Source organism: Hoplias malabaricus, chromosome 6 (assembly GCF_029633855.1).
Source record: "Hoplias malabaricus isolate fHopMal1 chromosome 6, fHopMal1.hap1, whole genome shotgun sequence".
Taxonomy (NCBI): Eukaryota; Metazoa; Chordata; class Actinopteri; order Characiformes; family Erythrinidae; genus Hoplias; species Hoplias malabaricus.
In genome coordinates this window covers 24615022-24633006 of record NC_089805.1, presented here as the reverse complement: position 1 = coordinate 24633006, position 17985 = coordinate 24615022, and the positions used below count along the sequence as shown (strand labels likewise).

The following is a 17985-nucleotide window of genomic DNA, read 5'->3' as shown; positions in this document are numbered from 1 at the left end:
AGTTTACAAACCAACTTTGCAACTACAAGCCAAATTCAAAGTTCCTTCATGAATTTTCTGTCTCTACTTTTACATTAACATTAGTTTTGTTGCTATATTAGCATTTAAAATTTTAGATATAGCACATTTTACAAAATGTAGATGTTTGTTTATTATTGTTTGTGTTATCTATCCTTCCATAGAGGCTGGCATGGGAGCAGCAGGATCCCGAGGAGCGTAAAGTCAGCTTCCTGCCACACAAGTACCCTTGCCTGCGTACTGTGCCAGCATTCAAACACTTTATCCAAGAGCGGTTTGAGCGCTGCCTTGACCTCTACCTGTGTCCCCGGCAGCGCAAGATGAGGGTAGGTCAAATCAGCTAAGTTCTTCATCAGTTATTTACCTCTAATCCCATACCATTAGCTTATCCTGCTTTTCATAATGTTCCCAATTAAAAGACAAATATAGAATATAGAATTACTGCTGCTATGTAAAAGGTCATGTGTAAAAGTCTGCAAAAAGTATTGTTTGTCATAATATTAAGCCCTAAAAATGTTTTTAAATTCACATTAAAACATATATTTATTTAGGCTTCTGTTTGGTTAGTTAAGAAGTGAACTTGTTTCTTTGTTATGTTTTATATATACCACATTGTTCATGGTTCAATATTTTTATTTTGTGACAAAAAATAGAAGTGCTATGTAAATAAACTTAAAAATATGTTTCAAAACTAGAAATTACATCATGATCATTTTTCTAAGTTGAAATTAGAAATGTTGCATTTTCATAAGGTATATTTTGTTTTTGCTGTACAGTATGAACTCAAACACTGCATATTTTGTAATCCTTTTATGAAGTATCATTTGTTTTGATTTTGTTTTCCTTGTATACACTCCTTACTTTCACAGGTGAATGTGAACCCAGAAGATTTGATTCCTAAGTTGCCCAAACCCAAAGATTTGCAGCCCTTTCCCACCACCCAGTCACTGGTAAGCCGACATCTGTCAACACATTCCTAGCCTGCTTATTGTGATTAGCTTGAAATGAACAGCTCGTATTTAGATAATGGTTCAGAGCATGCCACTTATTGAATTAAGTTTCAGTGAGGACTGGGTAGGGCATGCTCATATTTTAATGAACACTACAATGGGGGAAAACATTTTACTGTATTTGGGTGGCCACCGAAAGATCAAAAGAAATATGTTTATTATTTTCATTGTATATTTATTTTCTGCACATTTTCAGACAGCAGTGCCTGTAAAACCAGTGACATTTAAACCAAACATTAGTCTGTCGTTGTTTTGGAATAGAAGTAGGGGAGCTCCAAATGTCTGGGTGGCAATAGATTAATGAGATGTAATAGTCTCACACCCTAAAAAAACTGCTTCATTTGTCATCAAATAATCTCTCTGAACTCGCACTTGGCCATGAATTTGTTTTTCATCTTAGCACCAGGCCTTCTTAAAGCCTTGTTCACATCTACTGTTAATGGTAGGAGAGTGTCTTAGGGATTTAGTTTTAAACCAACCCCGCTCTTTACATCTTGATTTTAATTTTTTTATTTGAACTATTGTATATGTATTACTAACTACAATTTTCTTTAAAATTGTATTAAGATTCAGTTTTCTAGAAACAGTATCTTAAAAAAAAAATAATAAAAACAAAAAAAAAATCTGTGTCAGTAAAAATAAATATTTTTTACAAACCAAGGGACTCTTGATTTGTAACTTGTGTAAGGCATGACATTATTTCTGCTTTTTCCCCCCACCAGGTTTACCGTGGCCACACAAGTCTTGTGCGCTCTATTAGCGTCTCCCCGGGTGGCCAGTGGCTGGTATCAGGTCAGTCATGTTAGACATTGTACTACCAGTGTCTCTTTCTTTAACCTCTAATTGCCAGTTGTTTCAGTTTAATCTGCTGGAAAATGAACACTATCAAGGACAATAGAAAAAATTAAAACATCACTGGTGATTAGACTTAGCTTTTAGGAGATCTCAGTTGTTTAACCTATAACCACTGTGGCTCTTTGGTTCTACATGGACGCTTATTACTCCCACAAACTCCCCCTACATGTCTTGGCTCTTGCTGAATGCCTCTGCGACCTGTTTGCAGACTTGCAGAACTTGAAGCTGAAGTGGCCTGTGGGACTTGGGCAAGTAAAGATGAGCACAGAGGCAGCTCCTGTTTTGTTGGCAAAATTCAGACCAGATAAATCAATCACAGCTGGCTCATGAGTCTCCCCTTTCCTCGCCTTTTCCTAGACTGGATTTTTTTCTCAATTTTATGGCTTTTGGCAGGAAAGATTCTATTGTTGGCCGCTCTGGGAAATCAGACAGAAAAGAGACTTTATTCATGTTGTTGCCATTTGGGTTCTTCATGTGTGTTTTTTTTTTTTATCTCTGTCAGAAATGATGACAAAAATTAGTTAATGGGGCAATTTCTCAGAAACTCGCTTGTGCTTCTGGAAGTTTTGGGTGGGTCTAGGACCTACTTTACCTATCGACTAATTTAACTGTTACAAATGAAAACCACAAAACTTATTCCAGATTAGTATTCAAATTGAATGCAAAATACTGCAGTAAATACTGATAGTAAGAAATATCAAGATGATTACTGAGGAGTGTTCTTTTATTAGCTGAAACTCTTCTGTTCCCGCCCAGGCCCAGGTCCTGGATCGTTACATCCTCTAGGTTTGGTCTTTCTTTAGATATATAAATGCATGCTATAGTTGACTATTTTCTCAGTAGGAGTGACCATCTGATTGCCATTAGCCCTGAGGACATAAAGTATATAAAAGCACCGTGGTAGAAGAGGAATCATTTTAATAACACTGAGACCAAGTTGGTTTCTCTCCACTCCAGCACATGGAATGGTGGGGCCAAAGCCACAGAAACCAAATGATATCCCTACAGTATGAAAATGCGGTCGCATTTGCTAGGGTGATTTGACTGAGGTGGCCTAGGTAACAATACCATTCTGTCTATTAGGAAGAAAATTGCAGTGGTTGCTAATGTCTCTGTTTCTATATGTATATGGATCACATACAGTAAACAAGGCATGTAAGGCATAATAAATAAATTATATTACTTTGGTGAATCAATTTTAAGTCAAACAATCTTAGGAGAGCTATTGAAAATAAAGAATCACAGATTTGATAAAAGATAGATATAGATGAAGAGAGGTTGACATGGGGTTGGGGGAGGCTTGAAGAGAGGCTGGCAACGATTTAGTTGCAATATCTGTTAAGCCGTCCATAACAAAGAACTCCATAAAGACCATATGCAAAACCACTACAGTCACGGCCGCCCTTTTGTCTTGCTGTAAAATATATTAAACTAGTAATAAAACGTCCTTTCCCACAGTAAAAAAAAAAAAAAGGCAGTTGACAACCTCCCAGGCATTACAACCCCTTTCACCCCAATCCTGTACCCCCCTCTTACAACCCACATTTGTTGTTCTGTTGTATATGCTTTAATTGATGTAATGTGTTCTATATTCTTTACTTTGTTTAATTGTGATGGCTCTGTCCCAGGCTTAAGTGGTCCTGGTGCAGTCTTAAAATTTCACTTGTGTTTTAGGCCATAGCTAAAAGCAGATTGGAAAATGTTGAAGATTATATGCCAGTGGCCGTAAAAGTCCCAAACAAATTTGTTATAAGAAGGAGAAGCATGTTTCAGGAAACTTCACAATTTACGCAGTCTTGTTATACATGGCGTCAATGTCTTTGTTTAACGAAAAGCAGGAATGACAACCCCCGTACAAACATTTTCCCTGTGAAGTTTAACAACCTTTAAATGGTTTGCTTCTTGTTTCAAGACTTGCGCTGGCCTGTGATCTTGTTGTTGTGTAGTGGTGCATGTTCACAACCTTAACAGCGGAACCAGAATGAGAGAGCGCTCCCTTTTTATGCTTTCATGTATTCTTCACTAACAATGTGGCCATAGAGGGACGAGAAGTAAGTTTTACACCCATTTCCTGTACTTCTGTAAAGAACCTCCAGTACTTTGTTCTTCACTACAGAAGCATGTAGGATAACTGGCAGTTGTATGTCATCCATTAGTTTTTTTTCTGGCTGCCACACATATTGGAGTAGGTGTGAGTGTCATACTGGAACACAGGATTTTAGGCAACCTACAGAAACTATACACGTGTTACGATTTTGAGTTTTTTAGATATAAAGCCCCTAAGCACAACTGGATTTATAAAATGCTCCACTAGGGGCAAAGATACTGTTTCACCTTAGTGGTATTGTGTGTGTTTTTAGGCTAGCGGAAGGACTTTGTCATCTAGTTCTATTGTCCTTGTTACTTATTGTCTTACAATAACAAAATAATTGAAATGTAGTAGTGTTTAAAGTAGAAAGATTTATTTGTAGTTACCATATCAGTGTTAATGCAAATTTTCACTAGTGTCTAGTATTTAACATGATGTTAGCTTCATGCTACGTTTAGGTAGATAGTATAGTGCAGCGCTAAACGATACAGAACAAGTTGTGGGACTAAAAGCTGAACTGGTGAACGCTGTTAGTAGCATTGATAGATCATGTTTGCCAGGGAACTTGAAATTGTGGTGTCTGCAGTTTGGCTTACTGCCTCGTATTCAGTGGCCATTGACAGTTTATGATGTTTCAGTCACAGAAGTAGAGAGGATGGAAAGGTTTATGAACAAGGCTATAAGGAAGTCGCGTGTGACATGTGTGGGATAGGGGTAGTGGAGCTACCACTCACAAGTTTAGCTGAGGATTTTAAATGCGCAAAGGTGAGTCGCTAGATGATTTTGTCAGGATCGAAAGATGCAGTGGTAAAAGCAGCAGCGCCCATCACAAAAACAAGAAGGAAGTGGAATCTGAAAGTAGCCGTGCAGGTAGCCAGGACCTCATTAAAACTAAGGGATGTGATTGGCCAAGTAAAATGCGGAAGAGCAGGCCTTGGGTCAGGTGATGCTTTTAGTAAGGTCACATCATCACAGAGAAGGCAAATGATGACTAGTTTTATTCGCGAGGAAGAGGAGGCACAGTGCGCAACTGCAGCGTCATAGGCAAAACAAGGCCAGTGGCTTTTATGAGAGAATCTAGATAAGCCTAAGATTTCTTTGAAAGAGTTGTGGGCAATGAAGCCAAGTCTTATTAAGTTTTTGCTGGGAGCAACTTATGACATCTTTCCAATGCTGCAAAATCTTGAACAGTGGGTAGGTGAAGACCCTAGTTGTCAATTACGTACAGGGGTTGGCACCCTGAAGCACATTCTATCAGCTTGTAAAAATAGTTTGTCACGGGATCAGTATACATTAAGACATAATCAGGTGCTAAGGGTTTTTTGGCATATTTGTTGAACAGCAAACAGCTAAAGGTTAATGCAGTGATGAGTGGCTGTAGTAATGAAATAGGTTTGTGCGTGAGGGGGAATGTTTTTAAAATTGTGTGTAGGTTTTAAATATTGGCAGATGGAGTGAGACTGGAAATTGCTGGTGGACATAGGAAAAAAGTTGCAGGTCCCAGAGTGCATTGTGTTAACTACACTGAGGCCATTCATGTTGCTCTTTCCTGAAAGTAAACGGATGGTTTATTTCGTAGAGTTAACAGTTCCATTTGAGGATGCAGTAGATGAAGCATTTGAAAGGAAGAAGCTGAATTACGCAGACTTGGCAGCCGAGGTGAGGAACATTGATGGCAGGCACATGTAAGATAGATAGGTGGAGATGGGTGTTAGGGGATTTGTAGCCAAATCGGCCACATCCCTGCTTGCGCAGTTCGGCATCAGGGCCCTAAAACTAAGAGCAGCAGTGAAGGAGTTATCAGAAACGGCTGAAAGGTCTAGTCAGTGTTGTGTATAAGGAGAGCACAGATTACTTGGGGAACTGCAATTTAGAGATACTATTGGGATTGTTGGTGATGTAGCATGTAAAGTTCACATGGAACTGGTGGCACTGAGCATGCAATAACGGTGCCAGTGGATCTAGGTACAGCCTTAGTCACCAGGGAGGCCAGTGTGGACTTACGATTGTTGATACTTGAGGGTAAGTTAAGACTGTAAAGCTGGCGTGGGTCTGGGATGCCAGACTTCACTCTTGAGCCTTCTGGAGGTGTTGTGGGCTTAATTCAGTGAAACACAGATGAAAGGCAGCGCCAACCCGATGACCCCAGTGAAGAGCTAGTGATACTGTGCATGGTTTGAGTACTCATGGGCTGGGCTCAAAGAGTAACCCTAGTTGGTAAAGATAACTAGTTGCTGATCGGATCAAAAACATCCACAGCAACCTTAGTGTTGCGGTGTAGAATTGAACACGAATTTTGGTGGCTGCAGGTAGGAAGTGTGTGTGTTGGGCTCTATGTGAAGCTCTAATAGATTGTCATAGAATATTTTACATCTTGTGTGTAATTATAATTAATCACACATTTCCACATACACGCAGTTCCAATGTCCATGTTCTTGTTAAATGTTTTGAGTACCAAATTGGTTCAGTTTATTCTTTACACCAAATATTGGTGTAGGAGCTGTGTAGCCTACTAGGTATGTTTTATTTTTTTCTGCTATATTAGAGCGTGGTTGGACAGAAAATAAGACCAAATAAAAAATTTTTTTCATATAGCAGTATATAAGTTCATACACAGCATTCTCTGAGTTTGGCATATTAATGCAGAATTCAGTTGTTGTAAGGTTGTCATAGCTGTGTTTAACTAGCTTGCAATAGAAAAGGGGAAAGTTTTAGTTTTCTTTAAGTTATTTTTATAGTTATTAGCTTTTCCTGGTAACATTGTTCTCTAACATAGCTAAGAGCAATCAAATTCCCAACCGTATTTGTGTGAAGGTGAAATATTTCAGGTGATAAATGTACATACACACACACACACAAACAAAAACATGTACAAAAATACAGACCGGTCGTCCTCAGAAATTAAGTTTTCAACACAGTCAATGATGTCAGTATATAGAGAAATTAATGATGTCAGTATATACAGAAAGTATATTTTGTGAAATATTTTGTAACTGAGTGTCTTATAGGAGCTTTGAAATAAATGGCACAGCTGAAACTAGGAGTGTCCCTAGATCTATGAGGGTGGAAAAAAAATGCAAAATAAAGAAAAGCACAACTACAAATTAGTGGGGCAGCGACAGGGGACATGAAGGGTCAGCAGCAGGCATCGCTGAAGCAAACACACAGGAAGAGCTTAGTCCTCTGAACCATGCAGCCCAATAAAACACACCACCACCATTCACTCATCCACTGGCCACAACCAGCCAGGAAAGCTTTCTGGGACAGAACATGGTGAAACATTGGTGGTTATGGCTTTTGTGCACCTTTTTTCTGAAAATATTGTGCTGTATTGAAGCTGATGGGGTGATGCTAAATATGAACACGTATATTTTTGGTGTTTTTTTACCAGTCTGTAAAGTATTTAGTAAGCTACCAATTAACCTGTTTTGTTGGATTTAATGTTTTTTTTTGTTGTTTTTTTTTAAACACAATACAATTAATTTTTATTTTGCTACATCATTTGAACAGAGAAGAGCTGAGGCCAAAAATAGACCAATAAATATGCTTCACTGTTAAAATACAATCTCATTATATGAAGTAGTAATATTAGTTGCTTTCTCCTGTAACGTTGCTGTTTTGTTGATAATTGGATGTTTGGTGATATGGGGTGTCATATGTTAATGTTATTTTTTATTACTCTTTTTGCATTAATAGTATTAGAAGTTATAAAAATTACATACCTCCACACCTGATTTCTTACTCTACTGAAATAATAAAAAGGAAAGCCTGTTTGTCCATGTAACGCCCACCTACCTTTAAACACACATACAAACACGGACGCGTGTCCAGGCTAAGTCTGTTTGGCTGAATGGGAGAGATTTGTGCAGTTGACCACAGTTATGTGTGCCAGACGGACCTCTGGGCCATGCTCTCATGGGCCGTCCCTTTGCTATATCCGTCTGCATGGCGCTCACTACTTAAAAAGTGATTATGGTTTTCAGGGTTATTACACTCCACCCTCAGGCCAGCCCTGCTCCTCCCTTCCCCCCTGTTGTTTTCACAAAACATGCAGGTATAAATTGTTGCTGACAAAAAAAAAAATTTTATATATATATATATCCCAAATCGTAATTTTACAAAATCAATCTATTTTTAATATACGCTTATGTAAGCAGACCTTTTGGAGTATATCTTTGGATGTTGCTTTTGGAGTAGCTGCACATAAATTTTGTTACCTTACACAGTGCCAAGCACCAGGCAGAGTGTAAAGCCCGCCCCCCTTAATCATAGGGTTGTGCAGCATTCTTTGGGGTGATTGAGCACTGTCCAGTACATTTTTGGATGAGATAGAACTTGATCAGAACTCATGTCAATCCTGCTGTCAGTTACATAGACCCTGTGCAATTTTAATTCTCACTGTAAAAGCTCTCTGAGTGTATGCTCTACTATGAGGTTCATTACAGCAGCCAGGCTGTTAGTGGGAGTTTTTCTACACCGGAGGTATAGCAGTGGAGGAGAGAGTGATGAGTTATCCCGCAGCAGAGCCGTGGTGAGGGGAGTGATATAGGGCTAACAGAGAGCTTTTGTTGTGCTGGAGCCCCTGGGTGCTCGGGCCCTGTCAGACTGCTGTGTTTGATGGGCTGCAGAGAGTCAGAAATCTTCAGCCTGGAGTGTCTGCTTTCGCTCAGCTGATGAACCGTAGCACAGCCAAAAACAGACAGACTTCCAGACACACACTTTGCGCACACTTCTCACACACGTCTATAGATATGTGGGTAGAATATATAAATAAGATGAGAATTTTTTTTCTACACACTTTTTTTTTTACTAACTATGCATGTTTTTATTTGGAAAGTGGTTTGTATTTCCAGTTACTCAGCCAAGATATATTAAGTTATTTAATAATGTACATCCTCAAAAAAAATTCAATAGTTCAAACTGTATATAGGTTTCTATTCATTTGTACAGGTTGGTGGATGTGATTTAGGACAATGTGATTTTCTGCACACTAAAAATGTAATTAAAACTTCACCATGAAGCTGAACACTGCAGTCAACCATCAAAAAATATTTGACTCTGTGTTCCTGACAGTGATCCAGGAACTAATATCTGCCTCATATCCACAGTTTAAAACTTCTGCAGTATCTGTTGCTTCATGACCACAGCTTGTGCTTTGACCCTTTGACCCTAGGCTCAGATGACTCCACAGTGCGGTTCTGGGAGGTGAGCACAGCTCGCTGTCTGAAGACTGTGGAAGTGGGTGGAGCTGTGAAGAGTGTGGCATGGAGTCCAAATCCTGCAGTGTGTCTGGTTGCTATCAGCTAGTAAGAGATATTCATTAATCTGACTGTTTAATTCACCTGTTTGCAAGCTTTAAGTAACATCACTAGTATGATATTGCATAAAAGATTGCAGAAAAAAAATTGCAGAATCATTTTAAAACGTAACCTTGTAAACATCAGGTGTTGCATAACACTTGACAACTTTTGTTAGATTATTTTTATTCATTGGTTTAAACCAAACATAAAGTACATGTAAACACAAAAGCAAGACAATACGATATATAGTAAAGTGAAAAAACTCACACGTACCCCTATTTCTTTTTAAGATGTCTTCTTCAAGCGTGTAGCTAGCAAATTCCTTTACAAAAGTTTTTACAAATAATGTTTTAGCTAACAACAGGGCTTTGGGAAAATCTAGTACACTTGGACATTGTATTTAATTTAATGTATTTTATTGTGATAGTCTGGTGTTTTATGTATTTTCATTTAGTTACACACAGTCCCATACACATTAGTCATTTGATCAGGAATACTGTTCCCAGCACAGCAGTGACAATGAGCATCCGCATTCTTCCCCACATGTACATTTTGATATTTTATGCTTGTTTGTATATATATATTTTTTATCATGTTATACATATGGGACAGAATAAGCTAAACTGACTGTGAAAGCTGGGCGGCATGGTGGTGCAGCAGGTAGTGTCGCTGTCACACAGTTCAAGGGTTGTGGGTTCAAGCCTGCTCCAGGTGACTGTCTGAGGAGTTTGCTGTGTTCTCCCTGTATCCACGTGTGTTTCCACCGGGTGCTGCAGTTTCCACCCATGGTCCCAAAACGCACATTGGTAGGTGGATTGGCAACTCAAGTGTTCATACGTGTGAATTTGGGGCTGTCACCCTGTGAAGGACTGGTGCCCCTTCCAGGGTGTATTCCTGCCTTCTGGCTCCACCAGATAAGCGGTTACAGGCAATGCATGAACGAATGAATGACTGTGAAAGCACATTGCTTTTAAAAAAAATGTTTTAATTAAATAACATTACAGCTCATCAGTCTCATGAGCTCATTACTGTTCAATTTGTGAAAATTATCACAAAAAGGATGCATACGTTTGTACAGTGATTTGTTACAAATTGAGTACTAATATATTTCCTTTCTGTCAGAATTCAGCTCAGTAAAGTGTGACCATCCACAGCCATTGCTTTTAAATTCAAAGTTGGTAGAATACCTGGAGGGCTCTAGAGGATTAATGAGTATGAATTCCTGAAAAAGACAATAATCCAATAAGTCACTATTTAATTATTGTTAGGAAACCTCTTTAACAAAATCACTACTATAAACAGTAAACAAGTGTGTGTATGCATGTGTGTATAGTGGGGAGACTGTAGTGCTGTTAAACCCTGGACTGGGAGATAAGTTGATCTGCAGTGCTACAGATCAGCTCATCTCGTCCTATGAGGAACTGGAGGAGGCCAGAGAGCAGCCAGTGCAGTGGACGGTCCCTGAGGGCAGTGATCAGGAGCAGGGCCAGCGACTCCTTCTGAAACACCCCAAGGTACTTAGAACACACACACTCATTCAGACACGTGAATGACCACACGGCAAATTAAAGTGCATTGAGAACATTATTTCTTTGGTTTGCAGCAGGGCAATTGCAGGTCTTTGTTTTTTTCCTTTCACGTTCACTTTTGACTCAGGCTTTATTTGACAAGTTTTTCGTCACCAGCTCTAACAATGATCTAATCAACATTTCTCTTAAAATCAAAGGTTTCAATTGTGCCTCTTTACAGTAACAGCTTCTGCTTTTATGGAAAGCCTAGACTACATTTTGAAACAATTCTGTGAAGAGTTGATGGCAGTCAGAACATCTGTATTTGAGCATGATTATTCCAGTCCATTACATCCCAGTGGTATTGGCTGGTGCTTCCTCACTTCAGATTACATACTGCTCCAAAGCCTCTTGCTGGGGGACATTATATGTCTTTACATGCAACGCCAGTATTAACCAGGGTAAACATAACCAGCTGCTCCAGTGTGTCACATAATTTTCATGTTTTTTTATGGAAATTGTACAAAATCAATTTGCAAAAAGTTAGGACATTTGTGTAAAATGCAATGCATTTTTTTTTACGTTCTCATGACCTTTTAACTGACAAAAGTACAAAGAAATTACTTTTAATGTTGTGATTAATCAGCTTTGTAAATAAAAACATTTAGAATTTTACATCTGCAACATGTTCAAACAATGTTGGGACAAATAAAGAGTGAAACAGTATATAAAAAATTTAATTTACACCACTTTGAATCTTTGCATACAAATCAAAGTTGAATTGAAAAAGGCAAGGGTACTGCGATTAAGTTTAAAATGAGTATCTATTATAGGCTCAGACTTAGCAAGCCAAAGATGTTGTGACTCTCCACTTTGTGCCAAATTTTGTGAAAGAATGGTCAAATACTTCAAAAAGAACATGTCTCAATGCAAGATTACATTGTGTTTAGGTCCTTCACCATGCACCATACATAACATTGTGAAAAGATTCAGGAAAACCAGAGAAATCTCTGTGCCAAAGTTATCAGTAAAATGTACAAAAGACAACATCTGTCATGGTATGGGCGTGCATGTGTGCCTGTGTCCGATAGTAAGGAGTCAGTTCACTTAATCATAAATTCATCATAAATTAAATCGTAGATGTACAAGACACAGGTTAGGTATGGCTTTAAAGTACAAAGAGTTATATCTAAGATTTATTTATTTATTTATTTTTTAGTTTTAAATCCATCCTCTCTCTTTCTTCCCTATGGGAACTTCTGCCCCTCACGTGAGCGGGAGCCAGGAGGCTTTTAACTATTGGCAAAACCCACAAGGTTGTGGTTGTCTTTTTCCTGAAATGGAAAGAAATATAAGTCGCCTCCAGTGTCCAATTAAAACTACTGGAAAAAGAAAAGCCGACTTACCAGTTGGCAGGGTGGTAGGGCCAAAGCCAGTATTAATAATAGTCATAAATTTACTCTCATGGTGTTTTTGAGGTTGTAATCGGATTAATGTCAGTGAAGTTACTACAGAATGACTTTGACATTTGACCTCTCTCTCTCAGGCTGTGAGACAGGTGACATGGCATGGTAAAGGAGATTACCTGGCCTGTGTTATGCCTGATGACAACAGTAATCTGCAGGTGGTGATCCACCAAGTAAGCAAGCGCCGCACTCAGAACCCCTTTCGCAAGAACAAAGGCATGGTGCAGTGCGTCGCCTTCCACCCTATCCGCCCCTACTTCTTTGTGGCCACTCAACGCTATGTACGTGTCTACAACCTCCTCAAACAGGAGCTCAGTAAGAAGCTCATGGCCAACTGCAAGTGGATCTCCAGCATGGCCATTCACCCAGGAGGTGAGTACCTTGGTTAGACAGCTTCGTTCCAGAGGTGGGGGATTGCCTGAGTCTCCAGACCTGTGGTGTCCAATTCCAGACCCAAAGGGATGGAGTCAAGGATCGTTTACAGATATCACTACCTATTCACACATGCCAAACCTGATAACTCACTTCTAAGTTGAATCAGCTGTGTTTCAGTTCTCTTTTGGTCTAGGTTACCCTGTAAATTACCTCATTTTCACAAAAAAACCCTTTTGTTACATATGTGGCTGAGTGACTATTTTAAAATTAATGGATTTTTTTCCCTCTAATGTGGGATCAGTGGTAAGTTTCAGGTGCTTTGTGGCTTTCATAAACAGAAAACAGGCTAAACAGCATTAATATACAATTAGTGGACAAATTTACTCCCAGAGCTCAGCATTCTAAGCAAGTCTTCAGATCCCTAATGTCCAGATGTCAGAAACACCTGTGTTTATTTCCAGATCTGAAGGAATAAAGAGAATTTACTATCTTTTAATAATGGTAAACATAGGATGAACATTGTGGTGGCCTTCCAGGTCGTGCATGGTTGTTAGGACTGCCATTTTCTATCTAGGATTTTCTTTTCAGTCACAACACTAATATCCCCTGAAAAATGAAGCTGTTGAATGTGGTCTTTGTGGTCTCTGACAGTATTGTAAATCAACTTGTAGAGAGTATATATATAAGTTTTTTTAATCATCGATACATGTTTTTCTCACAAATACACTGTAATGTGAAAACAGCTCTGCATCTGGTGCCGTATACTACACTATTAATAAATAATATGGCCATGATTTGACATTTTTAGTTAATCTTAGTTATTTCTCAGGTGACAACATCATCTGTGGCAGCTACGACTGCAGGCTGGCCTGGTTTGATCTGGATCTGTCAACAAAGCCTTACAAAATGCTTCGGTGAGTCCTTGCATATGCGTTACAGGTCTGTAGGATTGTGGCGTCTGTGGTGTTGGCCAGTAGATATTGTTATTGCCACACTGCAGACTACTGCTGTCACTCCTGACTGTTTTTGTTTCTTGTCTCTAACCTTTCAGGCATCACAAGAAGGCTCTTAGAGGCGTGGCCTACCACAAGCACTACCCGCTGTTTGCCTCAGGGTCAGATGATGGCAGTGTTATTGTCTGTCATGGGATGGTCTATAAGTGAGTTCTCCTTCCTTGTGTATCATATATTTTCTCTCACTCACTTTGTCAGACCCAGCTTCCTTTCCCCCTGCTCTCTTATTCTGTCTCTCTTCTTATGCTGTACTTCGGGCTGGGGTCCAGTCTATCCACAGGGCAGACTGTCATCCAGCCAGTATGGTCAGGAATGCTCTTTGAGCAGCATTAATGGTCTATGCATGGTCGAGGGCAACACAAATCTGGATCAAAACCCTTCACCAGCTGACCTTAATAGATCCCTTTATACTCAGCCCAAGGGTGTAATGTTATTTTTCCACTTTTTCCCCCTCCGTAGTCTAGCTGTTGATGTATATATTGCAAGCTGTATTTCCAGTAATGTAGGTTTAATTGTAACTATAATCCTCCCAACTCCAAACTCACAAAAAGAAAAGACAGGCAGTATCTGCTGTGATTTGGACAAAAGATTCATGTACCAGAACTATATTTATTTTGTTTTTTTTCCTGTTTCTCTCTCACAGTGATCTGCTGCAGAATCCTCTCATCGTTCCAGTTAAAGTTCTGAAGGGGCATACCATCACTCATGACCTGGGGGTGCTCGATGTGGTTTTCCATCCCAGTCAGCCCTGGGTCTTCTCCTCAGGGGCTGATGGAACAGTTCGTCTCTTTACTTAGTCAACCCAATGTCGTCAGTAACTTGGTGTCTCCATCTGGATGTACTGGCTTCACTCTCTACACTAGACTGATTTAAGAGGCTTTTAGTCTTGACTTTTACAATTTTGAGGACATCCAAGTCTTACCACTTCCAGAATACCATGAAAATGGAGGACTCGGATGCCTAATCTAACCTTGTTTTTGAAATAGTCCATGTAGTCTTTTTTGCTAGTTTTTTTTATTTTAAAATTCACAAGAGGAAAATAAATAAATAAATAAAATAAAAACAGGAATGGAGCATCTATTCTACATGGTAATATAGAAACAGATTTCCAGGTTGATTTTTCCATCATCCCTTGAACCCATGAACATTCCGGAAGACCCTTTTCCTTACAGGTCTATGCGGCAAATGGAGGCTTAACCGCTAATCCTTGGACAAACAGACAGCCGGTAAAAAAACATATTGTTCAGCAGTGTCAGAACAAACCTGTAGAGAACTAGAGAAGTGGCTAAGAGTTTCAGCATAGTCTTGTTTTACAACTATGTCCTACAATTAAACCCAAGCTTGTTTTTCATCGTCAGTTTGAGCCGGCATTCCAGCCGTGACCAGGCATGCTATGTTGTGTCATTGCTTAAAATGTTGAGTTGTGAAACCTTGACCGCATATATTTCTGAGAACCGTTCTTTTTAATTAAAACTGGTGTTCCTTGAAGAGCCTTTTTCTATGTTTTTTCTCTTGCTCTCCTTTCTTCCTCTGCTTGTCACAGGTCAGTGAACGTGATTTGAAAAGCCCTGAAATATATGCAATGAGGGACTGGAGAATGGGGTTCTTTTCCTGCGTGGGGAGGCCCAGACGTGAGCGATCAGAAGCCTGTGTGTATTATAGATCAGGTTTCTCCAAGGCCGTCCACCTGCGGGTGCCTCTCCCCTCTATTGCCATCAGTCTCCAGTCTGCTTGCCTGCCTGCCTTCCTGGAGAGGATAAAGGCAGGCTGTCAGCTTTGTACAGACCTTTTTTAAGGGTTTAAACACACCTCTGCTGCTCCACACATTTCCTGTGTACTTGTGAATGCCACCAAAATATGGCTTCATTGATCTGAAATATATAGATAGTACATTGTTGCATTGGAGAGCTTTTAGGTTCTCCATCCTATGTAACAAACTCTTATCCATGTCATAATTTTCACTGAGTAATATGGCTTTCAATCTTGTATATACATGTTCCAAATGCCAAAAAGTAAGTCATCTTTCATTCTAAGGCAGTGGTTCTAGATCCTGTTTCTGGAGTACCACTGCCCTATAAATTTTAGAGAATACCTTGCTTCAAACACAGCTGATGCAACCCATGAACTCATTACCAACTTCTTCCTGAGTTGAACTGAGAGTTTTAAAGCAGAGAGAACATTACAACCTTCAGGACCAGGATTGAGAAGCTCTGCTCTAAGGCAGTTTACTTCAGCTGACTGAGCATCACTGCTTACTTGGTGACAAATGTCCTCCTCGTTCAGTTTAGTACCGGTTCTTAACACAAGCCTCAATGTAGTTTTTCAATTTTTACTACCATTATGGCTGGGATCTAAGCTCTCAAATTCCTGCATGTGTTGTGCTGCTCATTAGTAAATTAAATGTATGTTAAAATGATATGCTTTACATCCACTGCACATAAAATCATATAATCATTCATCCATCTTCATACTTCATCCTGTTCAGAGTCATTGTAAGTCCAGAGCCAACCTGGAATCCTTGGGCAATAGGCAGAAAAACAACAGGGTGCCAATCCATTACTTAGCATCATACACTCACCCATTTACTCATGTAAACAAACAAAAATATATGTAAGACTTATTGCTTAACATTAAGTATTCAGACAGCTGCCATTATTGTGTTGAATGGATACAATTAGAGTATATTCAAAATTTAAATGTGTGTCAAGAAAAGGTTATAATGGCCTTCAAATGTGCTGTTAATGATGCACTGTCACTGTGACATTAAGCTATATTCCAGCATTTGTTGAACGCCTGAATCTGTTGTTTGTAAGGAGAGTTTTGAACTGTGTTTGTATAGAAATCCTTGCTTGAGGTAGCTCCGCTGAGATTTGACAGGTGTAGACATTTTTATTTATCTTTCTGGACTCTACTGCACTGGGCACATTTAGTTCTTTGAGGACATGGAGTGGGGGGGGTCACATATCTATAAATAAAGTGTGAAACACTGTCATTGTCACTCATCCAATTATTTCTCCCTCACTCCCTGAAAACTTTTACCCTTTTGTCCATAATTCATCAGGATGTGACTGGAAAGAAACAGAGGCCAGTTCTGAGTAAAAAAAAATGTCTTAGTAGACAAAATAGATTATGGGTTTTGGTATTCAAGAAGAGATTGTTAGAATCAATATATTACTGTGTTTCTCAGAGTGGAACATTGGCAGTGAAAGATATCAGAACATGACAGTCTGATCCAGATCTAGAGATGTAGACCAAAACATTTAAAAGCTACATTTAAGGAGAAGTCTTAAGATGGGAGTGCATGGGATATTGCATGCATGTTTTTGAGCTGTGAAATGGCCATGCCTCATGAAGTATACTGCACTGTCTCTCCACCATTTAATCGGTTTCCACTATTGCAATTTTCTTTAAAAAGGGGGCGGGGTGGCAGAAGGGAAGAAAAAAACCTAAACGGGGCCAATACACTTTACCCTATTTATCTATTAACACTGTCAGTAGCCGAGGAAAGTACTCAATTGATTGCAGCTGTCCGTGATTGGTTTTCCCCAGCAGGCTTGTCTTATAGACCGTGGCTGAAAGTGTTTTGAATGATTTTTATTTATTTATTTATTTTTGTTAATGCACTGGGATTTACTTCACATAAATAATATATGGAAGTTTAATGGTTTTAAAGCGTCTGATTGGCAGTAGATTCAAGCTTCAGTTTTTAGGGTAATAAACTGCCATTCGTCGGCTGAAATGTGGTAAGACGAAGACGAGGGGTCCAGACATTCTTGACACACACTCGCTCAGACTGAAAATGGCACGAGACGAACTCCGAGGCCAAGTTTTCGTCTGCAAGATGACATCATAAGCGCTCAGGAAGACTCAGTGACCTCTTAATGACTTCCTCTGGTCGGCTTCTCTTTGCGGGCACAGCCAGACTGTCAGAGGCATGGCCTGATGGGCCATCAGAGATCCTCTCTCCTGCTGTAAAACCAGCCTTTTACTAGCGCTGCTAGACAGTGGATGGTGAATGATATTTGTTGTATTCAGGTCTTTGCTGTTATATTCATAAGGTGCTGTGCATATTTTGTGACTTGCCTCTCCATAATTTGAGTATGACTTCAGACAGTGGCATTGAAACAGTCTGAAAAGAAAGCCCTTTGGAGGCTTTGAATGTCTGTCATGGTGTGTCTCGCCCACAACCCTGGACTATGTTGGTGTGTGTGCAGGAGAGAGTGTACCTGTGGTTTTCCTGTCAGTGAAACCCAATAACAGTCCCATTGCATCACTCTGAATAGTTTTAGAAGAAAATGGATGCAGTCTTGGCAGGCATAGTGTGTTTCCATTGCTTTTTCTAAATCTTTTT

The 17985-nt window shown here is 39.5% G+C and overlaps 1 protein-coding gene across 1 annotated transcript in view; it reads left to right on the top strand.

The window, feature by feature from the left end:
* The window catches only part of bop1 (BOP1 ribosomal biogenesis factor), a 65098-nt gene extending 49990 nt beyond the window's left edge, over window positions 1–15108 (top strand). The window contains exons 8-16 of the mRNA XM_066674483.1: window positions 183–344; window positions 888–968; window positions 1751–1820; window positions 9146–9278; window positions 10606–10786; window positions 12327–12618; window positions 13451–13535; window positions 13673–13780; window positions 14278–15108. Coding sequence (XP_066530580.1) covers window positions 183–344; window positions 888–968; window positions 1751–1820; window positions 9146–9278; window positions 10606–10786; window positions 12327–12618; window positions 13451–13535; window positions 13673–13780; window positions 14278–14431 — 1266 coding nt within the window. The 3' untranslated portion in view covers window positions 14432–15108. The remainder of the gene's footprint in view (window positions 1–182; window positions 345–887; window positions 969–1750; window positions 1821–9145; window positions 9279–10605; window positions 10787–12326; window positions 12619–13450; window positions 13536–13672; window positions 13781–14277) is intronic.
* Window positions 15109–17985: the final 2877 nt, after the last annotated feature.